This window comes from Tursiops truncatus, chromosome 15, assembly GCF_011762595.2.
Source record: "Tursiops truncatus isolate mTurTru1 chromosome 15, mTurTru1.mat.Y, whole genome shotgun sequence".
NCBI classification, from domain to species: domain Eukaryota; kingdom Metazoa; phylum Chordata; class Mammalia; order Artiodactyla; family Delphinidae; genus Tursiops; species Tursiops truncatus.
The window spans coordinates 29,077,751-29,099,393 of NC_047048.1; the positions used below are offsets into that span (position 1 = coordinate 29,077,751).

General features: G+C 50.0%; 1 protein-coding gene across 7 annotated transcripts in view; it reads right to left on the minus strand.

Annotated features, from left to right (window-relative positions):
* The window catches only part of CLEC16A (C-type lectin domain containing 16A), a 209,475-nt gene that overhangs the window by 114,089 nt on the left and 73,743 nt on the right, over window positions 1-21,643 (minus strand). For all 7 annotated transcript variants that reach the window (XR_012326118.1, XM_033840754.2, XM_073792306.1 and 4 more), the window contains exons 13-16: window positions 9,096-9,218; window positions 5,305-5,414; window positions 4,480-4,524; window positions 1,808-1,858 (exon numbers count right to left, since the gene is read on the minus strand). Coding sequence is in view for 6 of the 7 variants with exons in the window: in XM_033840754.2 (XP_033696645.1) it covers window positions 1,808-1,858; window positions 4,480-4,524; window positions 5,305-5,414; window positions 9,096-9,218 (329 nt within the window). In the remaining variant the exon portion in view is untranslated. The remainder of the gene's footprint in view (window positions 1-1,807; window positions 1,859-4,479; window positions 4,525-5,304; window positions 5,415-9,095; window positions 9,219-21,643) is intronic.

Sequence of the window (21,643 nt, forward strand, 5' to 3'; positions counted from 1 at the left end):
AGGCCTGAGGTCTACCGTCGCTATTCCTTTACGCCAGAGTGGGGGTGGCAGAGCCCTGTCTCCGGGGCACCTGGGGTTCCAGCCTTCCCGCAGGGCCTTCCCGGCCTGCCTTCGGCTCCCTCGCAGCTCCCTCCTCTCCACCCCTCCGCTCCCAACCACCTCCGACAAGCCCCCTCGAGGACTCCTGCCCATTATGCCTCTGCATGAAGCAAGAGGTGACAGGAGAAACAGTGAAGGGTCAGAAGTGAAGGCCTGGCTTTGGCAGCACCCGAGAGGCTGTGCCAACTTCGCTGAGCTTAGTGCTGATTTCCTTAAGTCTGAGCTAACAACTCAGATAGGGGTGCTGGGTATATGCCAGCTGTTCCTTCCCTAGAGTTCCAGGCTTTGTGCAAAACATGCAATAAATGTGTCACTGAGACAAACAAACAAAACCCAGGAAGCTCCCTAGGGCAGGAGGGAGGGGAACCGAATATCCGTGGTGCTGAACCTCTATAGGAGGCAGCCCTTAGGTATTTCACAACCAGCCTGGAAAGCTGTGTGGTCTGGGCCCCATTTTACAGATGGAAAAATCCAGGCTCAGAAGTAAGCAACCCGCTCAGGGTTCCAGTTAGTAAGTAGCAAAAGCAGAAACTGTGCAGGGGTTTAGGAGCCCAAGCTTTACTGTGTTGTCAAGTGACACACGAGCCTTACGTTTCCAAACAAGAAGCCAAACTTCTGGAGAATTACATTGTGGAAGGGGACGTCACGGGCATAACATAAGGCGGCAGCTGACCACTGACTCCACTCCACTCCAATTCATGGTCCAAAGAGTAGAAGACTGAGACACTCTTTGGGGGGGTCGAGGGGATAATGGGGTGTGGGCATCAAAGGTGTGAGGCGCACACGGGCGGCTCACATAGCACCGAGAGGAGGCCTGGTCACTGCTGGGGCACTTCTGGAGGTGAATTATACCAATTTACACTTTTCCCTTGAAAAGGTTCCGCGAGGCCTCAGATGTGCTGTGAGCGAGGATGTGGTGAGGGCCCAGCCATCCAGACACCCGGAGATGGGCCAGGGAGCCACGCAGCACACGCTGTCTTTTTCTTTTTGACATTTTAAACCCTTGGGTTTATTGTAAAGTTCCCGAATCACTTCACTCTTTTGTCCGTGAAAAGGGCGATTTATCATCTAGTTACTGAGTGTCAACTAAGGGGCAGGTGCTGGGGATCCAGAGGCGAATGAACAAAACAGAGCAACCTGCAATCTTCTGCAAGACAGGGGAGACCCCGGGCTGGCACTGCAGGTTCGAGGAAAAGCCAGGTGCGGGAACATTCTGGTGGCACAGAGAAGAAGGAGGCAGCACAATATGCAGAGCAGGGCAGGGCACTGGGAGGTGACGGCTCTGCTCCTCGATGCCTGGGCACATGTGGGCGCCTCCCTCAAGCTCCCTGACTCTTATTTCCTTATCGGCAAAAGCAGGATAATGATAGCAGTGACTCCCATCAGGCTGACATGGGGATTAAGAGATTTCACATGTACGACATGCTGCACACACCTGACACGGACTCACCTGACACGGACTAAGTCCTCAATCAAATACTATTCATATCAAAGTGAATCTTTCTGAACCATCTTATGACTCAGCCCAACTTAGGGGGAGTGAATGTCATCTGAAGTTTCACTGGTGGGGATCAAAAGGCACTGTTTTCAATGCACTTCCCCACCAGTCTCTGTCATTCAGATGGAAAGCTCCGAATGAGATGAGTTCTCCCCTGGTTCGGCAGGACAAGCTTTGCATACCCACAAGCGCGTCTGGCCCCTCACTCACCGTCATGCTCCTGTACTCATCTTCAAACATGTCCAAAAAGATTTCTTCTCCCTAAAAAGAAAGGAAGGAAAGAGAAGATTATGCACATTTTTTCCCCATAAACAACAAAGTATTATAAACTCCAGTTTGAGGTTTTGGGGACCATCTGTTTCTTATTAGCGAGTTCTGGTAAATCACCAGGAAGTGAAATACACACGTGAATAAGAACACACACACACCCAAAAGAAAGCCCAAATATCAAATGGAACCTCAACGCTTTTCTCCTTTTTTTCAAGCATGTGTAGTTAGATTTCTAGTGTCAAGGCAATTAAGTAAAAACAACAAAAATAACTTCATATATAATTAAAATATAAAAAGGGTTAACGTTTCAAGTATTTAAGGCCATCTGCTTGCTGAGAATGGTTGGAGAAAATAAGAATCTCGGTTAAGTTGTCATGTTAAAGCTATGAGGCTCCACACCTCTGAAAGGAAGAGTATGATTAAATATGCTTAACTCTAAAATTATACGGCTTGTTCCATTTGTTTTTGAGGTGCGCCTTTGGGGTTTTGGAGTTCCTGCAGCCCAGATGACTCTGCCCCGGAGGTCCCTCCCAGAACAGGGTGGCGGGGAGGAATTGGCTGTGAGACACATAGACCAGGGGCCAATCTCAGCCGTACCTCTTGGAGCCTCTCTTTGTTTCACTGCAAGACTGGGATGAGAGCCCACGTCTGTGCAATAGGAAGACAAAATGAGTTGATGCACACAAGTCATTATGACCACCCTGGATAGGCCTGCAACGGGGGAGGGCAGGGGAGACTTGGCTGAGCGTGTCAGGGCTGCTAGACCTGGCCTGTCTCCTAAGCGCCCTCCCCGCCCCCCCACCCCACACACAGTTGGGGGTGGGAAAAGCAATAGGTCCTCTATATGTTTTTCCAGTGATCAGAACCACAGGTAAACTTGGAAGTTCTTGTGTGGTGTGAGAACCATGCAATAACCACAGAAATAGCAACCCTTGAGAATATCCATAAGCTTGTGAGATACTGTACTTAGGGTGCAAACCTTTTAGGATACAAGAGAGAAAAATCTGGGTTGGGAGAAGGGAGCTGCAATTCAAATACAGTTCTCCTTTTGTCAGTGAGAAAGAAAAATCCTCTGGGAAGATGCCTACCTATATGTCTTCCTGTTTTTGCAATCCAGAAGCTTTTTGGGGGCCAGGGTGGGGGTGGGGGGCAGGGGAATAAACTAAGAGCAGTTATACCGGAAAGAGCTTCAAAGATGCCTCTGCCGAGGACTCGTATCCTCACTTCAAGGCCAAGTGTGGTTTGGGCCGGTCTAAGGGGAGACTGGGATTTCTGCCCAGGTGCGTGGGGCCCACAGTGGTACCACCCTCGTCTGGGCATGTCCGCCGTACTGCAGCTGCGTGGCGTCATCTGATCGCGGCAAGGTACACTTCCAGATTACATGACCTGGTTTTATCTCAACGAACACTGACAATGATGGGCGGTGGCTTAAAAAGCTTCTTACGAAGAAAAAGATTCCCGTTCATATGTGTATCTAGCTCACAGCTAAACTGCTGTGAGTACAAACAATGAATAACAGCGCAAGTGAATGAGAAAAGGGTGGGGCCCACGCCTTTCCTCCTCCAGGGAGGATCTCTTCATCAGCCAGAGTACAAGGGGAAACCACCACTCACTGGATCTGGAGAGATCTGATGTGGAGGCCAAAGAGTCAGAAACTAAGACTGCTTGGCATATGGATTAATCCACTGTTGCTGACAAATGATGAGCCTTGCCTAAGGCTATATTATGCCTTAAGAAAAGAGGTAAACAAAACCATCACAATGCAGTATCTTAAAACGAATCATCTGGAAACTGAAGACAGATCTACAAGTTTTCCAAATACTGAAAGTTATGGTGGTCCTTTACCAGCTCTCACTACATTCATGATAAATGTTTAGAGCCCGTATGTGCACACAGGCACACTTCATTTTATTGCACTTTGCTTTACTGCTTCACAGATACTGAATGTTTTTTACAAATTGAAAGTCCATGGCAACCCTGTGTTGTCAGATGATAGTTAGCATGTTTTAGCAGTAAAGTATTTTTAATTAAGGTATGTACTCTTTTTTCAGACACCATGCTATCACACACTTAGCAGACCACAGTACAATGTAAGCATAACTTTGATTAGCGCTGGGAAACCAAAACGTTTGCGTGACTCTCTTTATTGTGACATTTGCTCTATTGTGGTGATCTGGAACCAAACCCACAGGATCTCTGAGGTCTGCCTGTACATGTATATAAATAATACACATGCATATAATTTATAAACTCATATGTAATTCAGTAATTTTATATGTATAAGCATATGTAATTCATGAACACGTAAGTTCATATGTATTATTTAGTCATATGACTATCTGTATATAATTCATCATTTACATGTAAATCCATCAATGAACAAATTCATATATAATTGATAAATAAACAGTCCCATACTAGGGGTGAGTCCTCAGAAGTTGTTCTGATACAAGAGCATGGACAGAAAAGTGCAGAGACCACTGCTCCGGAGAGGATGAAATTGAACATTTTTACTCAGGACCCATAGGGTGTAAGAAATAACTGAAGACACTACAGTCTGGTTTATACGACACACACACACACTGCTGTACCCCTGAGTTCCGGCAGTTTACCTTATAGAAATGCCGCACCAGGTGGACACTTTCTTCTCGGGCTCCCTGTTAAAAGAGAGGGAGGGTGTGAGGGGGCAGGTCTCATGGAGGCGAGTGAGTTGGGTAAATCACAAATTCTAAAGTCTGAGTCTATATAAGACAGACGCTGGGCTAATAATCTTAATCTATAAAGTGGTTCTTCGTAAGGGGGTGGGGGAGAAGGAGCTCAAAATAAAAATGGGCAAAGGACAGACGATTCAATGTGATGACATGGAAAGCTGCTGATACACAGTTACATGAGAGAAACGGGTTCTACAACATGGCCTTGATAACTCTGTTTTTATAAAAAGAAAAATTCACTTGTAAACGTGTGTGTGAGTGTATGTGGTATCTGGAAAGACACACACCGAAGTGTCAACTATCATTACCTTTTACCTCTCTGTAGTTTCTAAACTTTCTAAAATAAACATGGAAAATAAGAGGGAAGACAATGAGAGCTATTTAAAACAATGAATGAACATAGTAGCACGATAAACCATAAATAAATAAATGTGTATCTGTACACGTATAAAACTTTCATAATATAAAAAGAAAAAAATCCCGGAGACAAATTCAGAGCCAAATACAAGAGAACTACTAAAACTCACTAGTAAGTGGGCTTCTCGGGCCCATCTCAGTGGAAGGGTAGGTCTGCGGGGGCAAGTGGGCAGAGGGGGCGGCAGGGGTCTGGGGCCCAGCTTCCTCGCAGTGGTGCCGCGGACCGGGCTGCGGTCTGGATGCAGCAGCTTCCCTCGACCTCCTCCTGCCCTCCCCCGGGGCACGGGTGCAGGAGGAAGGGGGCCTCACCTCCAGGCAGGCCAGGTGTACGTCCTTTATGACACAGCCCGTGCTGGTCACGACTTGCTGCTTTAGGAGCAGGCAGCTCAGCTCCAGCGTCGCCAACCGGATCTTGCCATCTGCGGAGCACACCGGGGTCAGCCGCGCGTGCCCCGGGCTGCATGCCCTCACAGGCAGTCTCTTGCCTTCCCGACTTGGAGGTCAGCTGACAGGTCCCCCGACATCCAGTGGGGGTACAGAGGGAGCCCCCATGTGCCAACCTCCTTCCCAATCAATTGCAATTGAATGTTCTCATCAAAATCGCCTGTACCAAATGCTACCCAAAGTCCCCTTATGGGGGGAGAGGAGGCAGGAAAAATGGGTAACTACTTATTATTGAAGGCCTAGAAAGTGGCCATCTGCGGTCACTTTGCTTGTCCAGCATTCCTTCCCTTTCTTCAGGGACAAGCACCCCCAGTTTCCCTTGGAGATCCACTAGCCCTGCTCTCGGTCATGTGATTTGGGTGGAGCTGGTCCTGCTTCCCCTGTCCCAGGGGTGGGCACATCCCCCAGGCTGGTCAGGGCCATCCAGCCCCCTGGTCACAGTGACTGGGTAGGGGGCGAGCAAGGGAGCCAGTCACAGTCAGTAAGGCTCAGTTCCACAACTTACTGGAACCACCGGGCTCAAGACCCTCTCCTCGTGCTGGGCTGCGGAGAGGACAGGGACAGCGGTGGGGCCCTGATGGCCCGAGCACTATAGTCCGCAGTGGTCACCTCACCAGCGTGTTCTACAAACTGAGCCCTGAGTCCTCCCTTCCACCAGGCTGCCCAGCGTCTCTGCTACAGCAAGTCTAGAGCCCGACAGAGACAGGTGGCGGGAGCTGCAGGCAGTCATCTGGCCAAGGCAGAAGGCCACAGAGCCCAAAGACAGGCTTGAAAACATTGTTTGAGCCCCGGATTCAGCTGTGCCTCAAGCCAGCGCCCAACAGACTTGAAGTCATGCAAGCCAACAGTCTTGTTTGTTTGTTTGTATTGTCTCAGCGAGTCTCAGTTGGGTTTCTGTCAACTGCAACCAAGTTCTGACTAACACAACCTGCTGTCCTGCTGTGAGCCAGGCATGGTCTGGGTGCTTTAGAGACGCTCCCTCAAGGAGTCTCTCTAAAACCCCACTGCAATGGGTTCTCTAAAGGCTGAGGTTTAGAAAAGTGAAGTGGCTTGTCCCAAGTCTCACCCTGGGCTGTGGTGGACTCCAAGTGCGCTGAATGCCAAAACCCGCATCTGGCATCGTGCCTAGAAAGCACCCGTGACCGCTGACTGAAGGGCATTCTGCTCTTAGCAAACTCCCCCTGAGTCTTTAATCTCATTTCTGGGGAGAGGCCTCCATGTGGAAGGAGGGGCCAGGAGAGGGGGTAGTTTCTAGGCCACATCTCGGAGGTCTTGGAAACAACAGGGACCAGGATGGACCACTGGGGAAAAACTCAAGGCAGACACACCGCTGCACACCTCCCTGGCTGGCCTTTAACGCTGCGCGCACGCGTGCGTGCGTGCGTGTGTGTGTGTGTGTGTGTGTGTGTTAGGGCAGTGGTGGGGGTAGGGCAGCAAACAGGTGAGAAGAGGGAATCTGTTTGCCCAAAAATGAACTGGTTACATACGAGCAAAACCAGGCCTTCCTAAGCACGACACAACCCCAGGGGCCACCCGGGCAGAGGCTGGTTAGTCTCAGCTCGGCCGTTCTCCCCGTCCCAGCCCCACCACCACTTCTGCACCGCGGCCCAGGCCCAGCAGTGCCCCCCCTCCCCCTGCCCTCCTGCAAGCTCAGGAGTTCTCCGGAGCACAGTCTCACTCCCGCCTGCCCCTCCACAGAGCTGCGCTGTGGGCCAGGTCAGAAACGCCCCTCCTGCTGCCTCCAGGCAAGCGGATGGTGATTTTCCACCAAGACCCTTCTTCCTTTGCAAGTTCCTGCCAAGTTGCTGACTATTCCTCCTGCTGGTCCATCTCTCCAGGGGAACAGAGGGAGCAGCAAACTCCTGAGGCCTCATCGAAGCTTCCAGATTGTCCCTCTGAGCTGCCCCAACCTCTTCTCTTCAGAAATACACCGTCCTCAGGGGGCCTGCCGATCCTCCCCACCGTGGACGCTCCTCCCCAGCACCCAGGCCATGCTCCACCTTCCCCATCACCGAGGCCCGTCCAGTTACACAGCTCCTGCCAACCGGTCTGGGGCCACCATCCTCAGGAACGTGCTCCGCCTCCCCCAACTAGACCTCCCGTGGAAACTGACTCCACCGAGCGCCCCTTGGTCCTGAGCCACCCACATCTTTCTTGCCACCCAGGACACCTTCCTCCTGGCCCTCCCCCTCCCACGTGGGGCCTGGCCCAGGCTCTGGAGCTGGCTCCCCCTCTATATCACCTTCAGAGATCGGTAGTGGCCCAGAGCTCAGTCCTAGACACGCCTCTCTCCTCTCCTGTGACTTTAAAAACCATCTGTGAGGGCTTCCCTGGTGGCGCAGTGGTTGACAGTCTGCCTGCCGATGCAGGGGACACGAGTTCGTACCCCGGTCCGGGAAGATCCCACATGCCAAGGAGCGACTAGGCCCGTGAGCCATGGCCACTGAGCCTGTGCATCCGGAGCCTGTGCTCCTCAACGTGAGAGGCCATAACAGTGAGAGGCCCGCATACCGCAAAAACAAACAAACAAAAAAAAACATCTGTGAGCCCCACAGTGTTAGTTCTGGCCCTGACCCCACACTGAGGTCTAGATTCCACAGACCCCCAGCCGTGGCTCCTGGAGTACAGGATCCACGTCTGTCCCCTACTTCCTATACCCTCGTCCCTCGCATACAGAGGCTGGCATGCAGGAGGCACTCAATAAACATTTGTTGAGTTTACTGATACCCTTTAGGCCCTGGACCCGGTTCTCCAAGCCCCTGCACTCACTCCGCAGCAGTCACACTGTGCTTCTGGCCACCTCCCCCCTTGACTCTGAGGTCCTCATCTGCAGTCCCAACCCTGGACGCCTGCCCTTCTCCTGAGCCTGACTGGGGCCACCCCCTGGACTGCTCCTGATCACTCAGCCCAGCGGTTCTCTCTCCACCAGGCTGCATCTCCGTCCGGCCCTTCCCCGCGCACTCACTCACGCCCCGATGGCCTCTCTCCCTGCCTTGCAATTAGGGTTTCTCAGCCTCGGCATCATTGACATTTGGGGCCAGATAATCCTTTGCTGTGGGGGCCTGTCCTGTGCACTGTAGGATGTTTAGCAGCATCCTGGCCTCTGCTTACCAGATGCCAGTAGCAACCCCTCCCCAAGTTGTGACCACCAAAAATGTCCCAGGCAAAGCTGCCCCCAGCTGAGACCCACTGTGCTAGTTCATTCCACTTGCTCTTTCTAGCCCCTAGTGTGGCTGTAGGTCGGTGCTGGCCAAGACCTCAGAACTAGGCTGACACGTGCCAGACACTGGGCACATCTCGTACTCATACTCTCAGCCTAGTTCATGCTCAAATGTGGCCTTGGGCCACCCCAAGAGGAGGGCTGCAGACACAGGCAAAACTGACCAAAGCAGGGTTGAGTATGGAAGGAGAAGAAACAGAGGGTCTGGCACAAACACCATGGGGGAAGGAAAGAGGAGGAGACCTCGAGACGAAGACACAGCTGGATGGGAGGGGTCCGGGTGGCCCAGGACACGGGGGTATGTGGCAGGGGAATGGCTGAGGTCTGCCTGGATTCCCAGCAGGGCCAGATCTAGAAGCCAGGGCTCCTGGTGCCAGTGTGGGGCCTGGTCCCCGTAACTCTACCAACCCTGGGAACCGCCTGCACGCCCGGGCACCTGGCTGGGCTGCGTTGTTCATGATCCTGATGAGTCTTTCAGCCAGTAGGTGGTTGTAGGTCGTCTTCTCGGCCGCAGTGGGCACCGGCAGCTGGATCCGCTCGAGTTTCTCAGGATCCATGCCTGAAACGGAGGGAAGGGGCCGGCTGTAGGCGCAGCTGCCATACCGAGTGCCCTCCGTGTCCTGAATGGCCCCTTCGAGCAGGTCTTCCTCAACCTCGGCCGTCCACGGTCCGTCTTTGTGATTCCTGCCATGACCAGTGCTGCCTGTACTATGACTCACCTCAGAGTTTTCTGTAACTGGAACTTAAGTAAATATATTAAAACATATATTTTCTTTTCTTTTCTTTTTTTTTTGGCCATGCCGCTCAGCTTGAGGGACCTTAGTTCCCGACCAGAGATTGAACCCAGGCCCTCGGCAGTGAAAGCGCCGAGTCCTAACCACTGGACCGCCAGGGAATTCCCTAAAACATACATTTTCTACTACTACTTGCAAATGGGAAATCAGCATGGCTGCAATACCAACAGCAACAAGGTTTTTACGTTTCAGCCAAAGACTGTTGACTGGCTACTCACTGTGGCCCGAGGCCTACTCTGAATTAGAAAGGGCGATCGGCAGGTGCGTGAAAGGTGCTGAGGTTACACTAGCCCAACTGTGACATGCTCCTGGGCACAGTCAGAGGAGCGGGAAGGGGGTGGGAAAAGGAGAAACTCTGGCACTGTGGGGTTTGCTGCCATTTCGGGGCTGGTCTGCGCACCCCCCGAGGGCACCCCTGTGTGAGACCCGTCCCACAATGGGGGAAACAGACCAGACAGAAAGGAACCTACAATCGTGCCCACCAATTGCATCTCCTGCTCTTAACACCAAACTGGAGAGCTGGGCCCCCGCGTGGGAAACACAGAGGCGGCAGCCCCATGCCAGGCTCACAGAAAGGCGCGAGAGCGGATCTATGGGGCTACGTTTAAGGGGCAGAGGAATCACTTTTCCTCCAGGGAAATCTAACAGCATTTCAATGACCAAGATGAGACGGGGGTGGGGGTGGGGTGGGGGAGGGTGAGGGTGGGGTGGGGGGCTTGGGAAAGGAGAGAGGGCACACTCAGGGTCTAAGTGAACCGAGCATCACTTTTCCTAAAGCAGGACCTGGGGGCTAGGGCGACAGGACGACCCCGCTGGGGTCACTTCGCCAGGCCAGGTGTGAGACAGGCAGTGCTCCAAAACCCTCTCCTCTCGCCGAGCACGGCTCTGGAAAACTAGGCTTGCAGAAAAGCTCGCAGAAACAAACATTTCACTTGCTCCACGCCTGGGGAGCTGGAAGGATTGTTTGTGCCTGAAGCACGTCTTTTCCTGTTATTCTGCAAAAGGGGGGTGGTGGCACTTCTGGGAACTCTTGAAATACGGCCCCTTGAGTACTAGATGATGCTTCATTTAGAACCCTGACAAAATACTGCAGGACAGCAGCGAGGAGCTGATTGTCTGGATTCTAAGTAACTCCCACACTCACACGTTGACGTAATAAAGCATAACGATATATCTTGCGCTACTGAATTCCTTCCAACTCCGAACCGGAGGCTAAGTCATGCCAAGGAGATGACACGGGTGGAGGCAGCCCGAGGGCTGGAGGTAAGCAGGTCCCCCTCTCACACCGCACCGATGTGGCTTCATCCAAAAATTTGATTGTGATGAAAATTTGATTTGTGGATTCTGTATCTCGTTTTGATGCTAAATGTCTAACTCTGAAGCATTCTGGTTTATTAAATGGCAAGAAGGACATCAACTGAATCTTTCTACCATTTGCTTTTTTCCAGAAATGTCAACACCGCGTGAATCTCTCTCTACCCTTTCGTTCTTGGCCCTCTGGGAACTGTCAGCAGCAGTTTTGGGGAAAACAATGGCTCCCCGGCCTGCCCGGCACATCACCCACTTCCATGACCCCCAACCCGTCACCCCACTTCAAAGAAGACGGAGCCAGCTTTTGGCTCCCCCCGGGGACGCAGCGGCAGCCGTGAGGGCCTGGGAGGCAGACTCAGGAGCAGCTCTTGAATTTCCATGGCGAGTTCCTTTTTTTGTCTCTTGCCTATTATTGCCCTGACTCCCTTAGAATTTGTCAAAAATGAGGACATCTGTGGCAAAATCTTCTCTCAACAGGAAGAAAAATCTGCCAAGGTTATCCTGACCTTCCTCGGCTGGTAGCTCCACCCTCCGTGAAGCGGGGGAACCAGGGGGACTGAAAAACCTCAAGACATCACAGGACCAGATTCCAATGCAACCTCTTCCTTTAGTGAGGAAATTAAGGCCCAGAGATGTTAAGTCACGTCCCCAAGGTCACAGACCACGTTAGAGGCACAGTTAGAACTAGGTTGATTCTGGAGATGGACAGGATCCAGCTGGGAAGGGGGTGGCACCCCCTGTGTGGTGAGCTGACCACAGCAACAGTTTGAGAGGGGCCTGCCCTCTGGTCTGACAAAAGCAACCGCCCGCCCCGCAAGGCCTCCTCGTGCCCTTGGGCTCGTTCTCTCCCAGGGTTCTTGCTGCACTGTGGCCGGGATGGAAGGGGAAAGAGCCAGGTGCCAGGTGCTGGAAGAATTTTGTTTTGATACTTACCTCTTGGACTCTCAGCCTCCTTACATGTTCAATGGGAATAATTACAGAAACTGCCCGTCCCAGGGTTGCTGTCAGGACGCAGTAAGAAGCAGCACTCAGTCACGTTCAATAGTTACCTGTCGTTACCTTGCACTGATGGGAATTTTTACTTTGAACGTGGCTTAATGTAGTTCTATATCAGCTGTGTTATAAGAGGAAAGAAAGAATGAAAGAACAAAAGGACAGAAAGGAAAACAAGCTAACCAAAGCTAACGTCAAGCTATTCTAGAAGGCCCAAAGAAGGCATGCTGAACTGTCTGTGGGGAGTGCAGGGGACGAGCAGCTAGGTTGGATTCTGAAGGATGAGCTGTTCAGGGACGACCAGGACTTGCCAGGCCAAGGGGCAGGGCAGGGAGTATGGGAGAGCTCGGGGAGAGTGGGATCGGGGCTTTGGGTGGAAGTGATGAGGCAGAAGCTAGGGGAGGGACAGACATGGCTTGGATGCCAGGATCCCTGGAGGGCAGCTAGCAGGTGACATGATCTGGTTGTCATGGCCAACTCTAGAGCAGCCTCCATCCCCCTGGCCACTCAAGGTGATCTCCCTGCTTCCAGCACTTTCCCAAAACAGACTCCATGTTGCAATGCATCCTATGTGCAGTAGATTTTACCACCAGCCAAGGGGAGGCAGAGAGCAGGGTCCATTCCACACAACACATGGCAAAACTTCGTAAAGAACCCCTCTGGGCATCTCCGCTCTTTCCCCAAAGTTCCTGCTCGGCCAGGTGCCTCATTCCCTCCCCGTCTCTCTCTTTTTCCCACCACTGTCTCTAAGACATTCTTCTGGGTCCAAACAAAACAGTGGCTCACAGCTGTGAATGAACAAGGTCAGTGTGACAATATGACAATGATATGCATGTGAAAGGGAAATGGCACATGTGCAGGTGGACGGATGGACAGGCAGACAGACAGACACAGACACAGACACACACACACACACACACACACAGGTTTCCAGTCACTGAGATGCAGGTTTTGTTGCAAACCCGATCGAGTTCCTTCGCCAGCCATTTCCCTCTGACTAAAATAAACACTGTAGATAATATACTGTCCTATTTGCTTCAACCCCCTAAGTGCCGAGTGACAAATTCCAGAGAAACCCAGATGCACTTCACATGGCCCGGGAAGCTGCGTTCGCACGTCCAGATTCCAGCAGACCACACGCTTCCTCGTTCCCTCCCCACCGGGGTCAGATCCCGCTCTGCCCCAGTGAGTCAGAACGGGTCTCCCTTGTCATCACTCCCACCCTACAAGCAGCGGGCTGCGGCCTGGTGGGGGCCAAACTCCCAACTAACTAATTCAAAGAATCCCAAATAGAAGGGAAGGGTGTGGCTCCGTGATGTCAGTAACCAGCTCCTAAGCTTCCCCTCTGGGTTCTAGATTCTTCCTCCTTAGTGGAAACCCCCATTCAGGACAAGGGTAGAACAGACCCAGACCAAAGCTACATAAAAAGAAGTAGACAGACAAACCTGCATAAAGAGACCACAATAGTGCCAGGTAAAAATAATAGTCAAAAATTTTTTTCTTGGACTTCCCTGGTGGCGCAGGTTAAGAATCCTCCTGCCAATGCAGGGGACATGGGTTTGAACCCTGGTCCGGGAAGATCCCACATGCCGCGGAGCAACTAAGCCCGTGTGCCACAACTACTGAGTCTGTGCTCTAGGGCCTGCGAGCCACAACTAGTGAGCCCGTGTGCCACAAGAACTGAAGCCCGCGTGCCTAGAGCCCATGCTCCACAACCAGAAGCCCGCACACTGCAACGAAGAGTGGACCCTGCTCACCGCAACTAGAGAAAGCCTGCACGCAGCAATGAAGATCCAATGCAGCCAAAAATAAATTAATTAATTAAAAAAAATTTTTTTTTCTTTCTTTAGGTCTCCTTTGCTGGAGTCACACAAGCATTGCCAGCTTTGGAAGACTATAGACCAACTATTTCGAAAGCTAACCAGATGTTGGGCCAATTTCCAATGTACTTCCAGTTCTGATTATGTGTCAGTCGAGATCCAAAAGGATATTTTCCCAACTCTCCGCATAGCAAAAGCCTCCCTTTATTATCCTGTTACCTTTCAACCTTTCCCATACCTCTCATCCATGTTCCAGTAACTTCTCAGCAAAACAAAAAGAGCAAAAAGCCCAAGATTCCTCTTGTGTAAACAATGATAAATGGAGGGGGCAGGGAGTAGAAGGGTTAGTGGGTGGAGCAGGGGAACCTTTAGGAAGACAAAGCTACAAAACTCACCCCCCTTCCCCTTCCCCTGGGCCAGGGCCCTGCAGACTTGACAAAGGAGAGAGGGCTGCATCTGCTATTACAGATAGGAACCAGTCTTCATCACGGGGCCCGACTGAATCACAGCGAGAGCCTTCCTCCAACCGGTCAACCCTTTCCACTGTGATATTCATTTCGGTGCAGCATCTAATCTATTATGATTTACTGGAAGGCCTGAGCTAACATTTGGTTTTTATTAACATTGCTTTTATGTTAAAATTGTCTTATGATGGAAAATCTATCGGAAAGAGACCATTTCATTAGGGGCCCTGCTTAGAGGGCACGGATCTGGAAAAGAGAGGCTGAAGGTTAAGTGCAGCTAACTGCCTGCTGCCTAACCAAAACAGCAACCACCCACCCACCCACCGCCGCCGCCACCACCACCACCAAATGGCCCCCCCAAATGCAGACCTGTGCTTGCAGGCCAGACTGGAGCATAAACCAAGCGGCAGCTCCCCCTGCTAGGCAGTTTCCCATGGGGGTACCCCAGGCACCTGGGCCTCAGGGTGCTGAACTTGAAGTCTCCAGCTTCCTCTCCAAACCTGCTTCATAGCCCACACTTGCTGGTTCTGGAAATGGCACCACCAGTCACACAGTGGCAGGAGGCAGGGCCCTGGGCATCACACAGACTCCTCTCGTGGTGCCCACTCCCACCCAAATCAAGCAGAAATCTCTGCCCCCGGCCCCACTCCTGCCCTTGTCTCCCTGTCTTCATAAATGGCCACACACAGCTGCCCCAGTGTCCCTTTCACTCACCCCCCACATCCAGTCCATCAGCTCGTCCTGGCTGTAGCTCCAAAATGTATCGTAAAACTTTCCAGTTTTTCTCCATCTCCGTGGCCAATACGCCATAATTCAGTCTACATTACCCCTGTCTGGACTACTGCAACAGCTTCCTCACAAGCCTCCCAGTTTTCTGCCTTGCAACTCACTCCCCCACCCCCATTAACTTACTTTCCATCCAGCAGCCAGAGTAATCTTCCAAAAATTTCCATCTGACCATGTCACTCTTCTACTTAAAAATTCTTTAGGTGTTTCCCACTGCACCTGGGATAAAATCTAAATTCCTTTTTGTGGCCTTCAAGGCCCTTCACGATCTGGTCCCTGCCCACCTGGTCAGCCTCACCTTGACCGGCTTTCTGCTCCTCAAACCTGTAAGGTCTTTTGCACCTCAGGGCCTTTGCACAGGCTGTTCCCTTTGCCTGGAGCACTCCTGCCTCAGATCTTTGCAGAGCCGATTCTTTCCCATTCTTCAGGCCTCAGCTCTGATGTCTGTTCCTCAGAGAAGCCTTCCCTGACCACCCAAGCTAGTGACCCCTGCACCACCACCCCTGGCTTCCTCCACAATCACAGATCACACCCGTCACGCTGTCTTCTCCTCCACCACTGTCGCCTTGCTCCCTCCGCAGCAGCCACACTCACCACCAGAAGAATCTCTGTTTGGTTCACCGCTGTGTTCTCAATATTAACCACAGTGCCTGGCATCTAAGAAGGGCTTCAGAAATATTTGTCAGAAGGGTGAATGAATAAATAAATGAAAAGCATTAGCAGGAAGTGGAAGAAGGAATTAAATTCCCTCGAATACACAGTCCCACTCTTAGGAAGAGAGGTGGGCTCCCCAACAGGACCTCGGCAGGGTCGTCTCTCTGGCCACATCATGGACGAAGGAGCGTGGCGTGCCAGCCACCACTTCTCCACTCCCCAGCACACGGCGGGGCTCCTGGAAGGAAGCCTGCTCAGAAAGCCAGCCCCCCGTAAGACGAAGTGTTCACCCACGTGCCCCCTGACCCTCTGGAGCTGGGCATCCCCACCGCCCCCAACAGCACCCTCCCTGCGGAGGCCCTGAGCACCGAGCACCGGCTGCCAGGAAGAGAGCAGCGCTGGGGAGCTGCCACTCAGCTGAGAGGCAATCAGTCAGCAAGCTCTGGCTGAGTGCTGACCGGGTGTCGGGCACCGAGCTGAGTACTGCAGGAGGCCGTTGAGAGCGACACGGTCTCTGCCTTCAGAGGCCCAGCGGTCCAGAGTGGGAGAGAAAACATGCAGAGCAAAAGTATAAAAAAGTGCCATGGGAACTTCACGGAAATTAAAAGCGTCTGCTTTTCCAAAGGTATTATTAAGAAAATGAAAAGGCCAGCCACAGACTGGGAGGAAATCTTTGCAAAACACATCTGATAAAGGACTTGTATATAGAATATAAAGAACTCTCAAAACTCAACAATAAGAAAATGGACAATCCATTAAAACACGGGCAAAGGAAATGAGAAGATGGCAGACTAAGCACTGAAAAAGCTGTTCAACGTCATTAGTCGTTAGGGAAACGCAAATTAAAATCACAATACGACACCACTATGTACCCATTAAAATGACTAAAATAAAAAAGGTGGTCGTGCCACCCACTGGTGAGGGTGTCAGAACACCAGAACCCTCGTGCACTGGAGGTGGGATGTAAGAGCACGCGTTCGCTTTGGAAGATAGTTTGACAGTTTCTTAAGAACAAACACACACACACCTATCACATGATTCAGTCATCCCATTCCTCAGCATTTGTCCAAGAAAAATGGAAATACATGCCCATACAAAGACTTATATACAAGTGTTCACGGCAGCTTTGTTTGTAATGGTCAAAAGCTGGAAACAACCCAAACGTCCGTTCACAGGTGAACGGGTAAACAAATTGTGGTACATTTACACATGGAATACTACTCAAACATAAGAAGAAAGGAACCACAGATACACACAGCAACATGGACGAATCTCAAAATAATTATGCAGATTGAAAAAAGCCATACAAACGAAGAGTATTTATCGCATGATTTTATTTACATAAAAGTCTAGAAAGTGCAAATCAAGCTATAGTGGCAGGGAGCAGTTCAGAGTTGCCTAGGGAGAGGGGTGGGAGAAGAGAGGGACGGAGGGGTGACAAAGGGCAGGAGAAAACTTTTGGAGTGATGGATACGTACACTGACTTGACTGTGGTGATAGTTTCATGGGTGTATAAATGTGTCAAAACTTATCAAATTGTACACTTTAAATATGTGCAGCTCACTGTTTATCAATTATACCTTGATAAAACTTTCTTTTTTAAATGCTACAGCTTCCAGCCAAGAAAGGCAAACCATCTAAAACAATGGTTATGAGACACTGGACAAGACAACAGGCATCACAGGAGGGTGATCCTGAGAGAGAAGAAACTAAGGCCGTGTGCCCAGTGATTGCTCCAGGTCACCGTCTGGAAAGTTTCCAGGACTCACCACAGACTGAGAAAACCCAAACAAAGCTCACGGTCTCTCTGAGGTGAGAAGGCAGAGTCTGCAGTTCAGAGAGGCCAAGTGGCTGGAATTGATATAAGACAGTAGCAGAGACGGGGGAACTGCACAGATAGGCAAGAGGGTTCCTTCTTAGGCTCCCGCTGTGGTCTGCCCTGTGCATGCAGGTGAGGAAAGGGAAAGGCCTGCTGGGAGGAGGCAGGTGGAACAACCCCAGGAGCTCACACGGGGCTGAGAAGAGCTCACATTCCCAGCGGCCAGCGTGGAAGGACTACCTAATCATGGCTCGTCCAGTAGAGCCCTTGGAAGGGGACGGCCTCTGTACTGGGGTCAAGTGAGCCAGAGACTAAAGGGTGTTCTGGACTAGCCCCAACCAAGCTCAAAAGCAAGCGCCTAAGAAGACCCAAACGACTCCTAGTAACTTCACCTTGTCCCAGGACAAAGCCCAGAAATCTTGAAAGGAAGCAAGAATTCAGCATCCAACAACATAAAATTCATAGTAACGTCAACCAATCAAAAAATATCTGGGGGCTTCCCTGGTGGCGCAGTGCTTGAGAGTCCGCCTGCCAATGCTGAGAACACGGGTTCGTGCCCCGGTCTGGGAAGATCCCACATGCCGCGGAGTGGCTGGGCCCGTGAGCCATGGCCGCTGAGCCTGCGCGTCCGGAGCCTGTGCTCCGCAACGGGAGAGGCCACAACAGTGAGAGGCCTGCGTACCGTCAAAAAAAAAAAAAAAAAAAAAAAATCTGGCATGCCAAAAAAAAAAGGGAAAATATAACAAATATAACCTAAAATCAAACCAGAAGAAAAATCAATAATAGAAATATAGCTAGAAATTACACAGATGATAGAATAGACAAAAAGAAATCAGAAGGGAAATTATAAAATATTTTAAACTGAATAAAAATTAAACCACATATATCAAAATTTACTGCAGGCAGCTAAAGCAGTGCTTAGAGGAAAATGTACAGCATTAAAGTCATATTTTATAAAAGAAGAAAAGTTTAAAAATCAATGACTGGTATTGAGAGGCTATGACTGAAAAGGAATAGCATGAGGGAATTTTTTGCTTGATAGAACTACAACGTAACACCCGATTATAGCAGTGTTCACACAAATCCATAAATATGCTAAAATTAATGGAACTACACACAAAATGAGTCAATTTTATTGTATGTTAATTTTCAAAAGTAAAATAAAATAAACTGAGTGGCATAAAAAAAAATCAATGATTTAAGCTTCCATCTTAACAAAAAGAAGAGTAAATTAAAATTGAAGTAAGCAGCTAAAGGTAAGAAATAAAGAACAGAAATCAATGAAATATAAAACAGAGAAAAAAATAAATGAAACCAAAAGAAAGTTCTTTGAGAGGACAAATAAAATTAATATAAAATTGATAAATTTCTAGCCAAACTGATCAGGAAAAAAAAAAATGAAGACCTCAACTATCGATACCATGAATTAGAAAGGGGGCACTACTATAGATCCTACAGACATTAAGAGGCTAATAAAAGGGGAATTCCCTGGTAGTCCAGTGGTTAGGACTCTGTGCTTTCACTGCAGGGGGCCCAGGTTCGATCCCTGATCGGGGAACTTAGATCCCACATGCTGCACAGCACGACCGAAAAAAAAGGAAAAATGAAAAAAAAAAAAAAGGAGGATAATATAGGAATATAGTAAAAAAGTTTATGCCAATAAATTCAACAGTTTAGATGAAATGACAAATTCCTTGAAAGACACAAGCTACCAAAACTTGAACAGAAGAAACAGATAAGCTTTAATAGCCCAATACCTACTATAGAAATTGAATACTTTGAAACCTTTTCCCAAAGAAAACTCCAGGCCCAGATGGCTTCACTGGTGAATTCTACCAAATAGTAAAATAAAGGAAGAAATAATACCAGTTCTCCCAAAACTCCTCCAAGAAATTCAGGAGGAGGGAATACTTTCCAATTAATTTCATAAGGTAAGCATAACTTGAGAGCAAACAAAACAAGAGAATTACAGGGAGACCACAGACTAATAACACTCAGGAACACAGATGCAAAAATCCTTAACAAAGTTTTAGCAAATCAAATCCAGCAAAGTATAAAATGTGCCTGCCACACTAGGCGGTACTAACCCAGAGTGAGTATCACCTGAAGGGATCAGAGAAAATTCCAGGAGAAGGTGAGTTCTCAGCAGACCCTTGACAGTTGAGCAGAATTTCAATAGGTGGTGATGTTACGGCAGAGAAAACGACAGGAAAAAACAGATGGATACAAGAAGGTGGCAGATCAGCCAAGAACAGGTAGGCGTGTTGGCTCTGACTGGGGTGGCTGCCAGCCTTCCAAAGAAGCTCCCTTCTCTGGGAGCAGTTCCAGACACAGAGCTGAAACCCCTGGAGCCAGCTCTGTGCTATGTGACCCTGACTCTCACCCACCCCACCCCCAGCCATAACTGACTGTTCCGGAGTTAGACATATCACCAACCTGGAACAATGAGATCTCTTGCCCAACAGTTTGAAACCTGAACGGAGACAGTCTCCCTGCCTGGGATTTGATGGGCCCACAACACGATCTACCTTAAGGGAAGTCCCCAGAGCTGGTCCTGCCCTTCCCTTGGCTTTTCGGCAACTTCTTGGATCCCATGAGCTGCCCCAGGGGCCTTCCTATAAGACTCTCTCTCTTCGTTAAGTTAATGTGAGGTGGTTTCCGCGCCTTGCAACCAAAGGAATATTAAAGAGTTCAGTGAGTACCATGACAGCCACTGCAAGTTTATCTCCATGCAAGAGTTCAATCACTGCGTAGTAAAGTTTGACTCCCTGGGCCGGAGCCAAGGGTCTATGACAGTGAAGTTGGTGGAATCAGGTCAAGTTAGAATGGTGGGTGCGATCCAGATACTCAAAATGGCAGGTACAGGAGACTGGAGTTCAAGGGAGAGAAGAAAGCACCAAAGGTTTCTGAACAGGAGAAGGACACGGTCAACACAGTCTTACAGAGAATCACCCGGCAGTGCTGTGGAGGATGGCTTATAAAATGGCCGTGTGTTTGACCCCTCGGGGAGGCTGCGATAATGGCCACCGGGATGACGTGCTCAATATCTCTCTTGCTCTCGTGCCTTTGGTTCTCGCCTCTAGCACCTAACTTAGAGCCAGGCACTGAGTTGTGCTCAGTTAAATTCTGCTGATCAGATAGGCTGAAGAGGGAGAAATGACAACACCTGATGACTAAATGCTGGGATCAAAGGAGGGAAAGAGCTAAAGGTCGTGGCAGTTTCAACCTTGGCTGGCAATTTCAACTGAACCAGAAATGGCAGGAAGCGTGATGAGGTCAGGGTATATTTTGGGGGGATGAGTGTGGTGTAGACAGACTGTTTCAAAGTGTTGCTCAATCACCTAGGTAGAAGTCTCCAGCGTGCAAGGGTCAGGAGTTCAGACTGCAGGGCTGGAGTGAGGCGGGCATGGAAGGGGAGGGTCGGGGGAACGGCAGGCAATCCATGGGTGGGACCGACTCCCATCGGTCAGGCTTGGAGTTCTGTTTACTCCCACTCACTGAGGGCTCCCGTGTGCCAGTCACCAAGGCAGGAGCTGGAGGGAGTCGCAGAAGCCATGGGAGTGAACGAGCTTGTGGAGGGAGGATTCGGAGCTCGCTAGGCATCTTTTAGAGAAGCCTCGGGCTAGATCTACACCCTTGCACGCGAGCACAATGACTTATACAGGAGAAGAGCCATCATGGCCGGTCCTGTCTCTAGTGGGAAAAGCCTGGAAATGGACTCAGTGTCATTCAGTAAAGGGATGGCGCAATAAATGATGGCACAGACACAGGATTAAAAAGCACGAGGCAGCTCTAAAGGGATGGGAAGTGACGTGTTGATACATGATGATGTGAGAAAAACAAGGCACAAAACAGACAATAAAGAATGAACCTCCATGTTGGGCAGGGAGTGGGGAACCCACATAAATAAAATAATATACACTTGTACTTGGGTTTGCATGGATATCTTTAAAAAGACACACAAGAAACTGTTAACGTGAACTGCCTGTGAAGAAGAGAACTGGAGGACAAATGAGAGAGGAGGCCTCTCACTATATTTCCTTTTGCCACTAATCAACTTATCATGATTAATGATTTAAGAGTAAGTACATACTTTATGTTGAGTGCTTTCTAAATGACTCCAGGCATAGGCTGTCTTAGTAAAACCCACCTCCAACTACCTCCCAATAAGCTCATGAAAAACCTACTAAAACAACACTTGATGCAAAGTCTCATCTATGCCAAGCCCAGCACTTGGCAGGGGCCAGAGGAATATTCTTGACTTCTTCTTCAAAGAGATTCTGATGTGGTGCTTTGAGAACTTGCCCGTGTCAAGCCAGGTGGCACACACACCAGCGACTGTT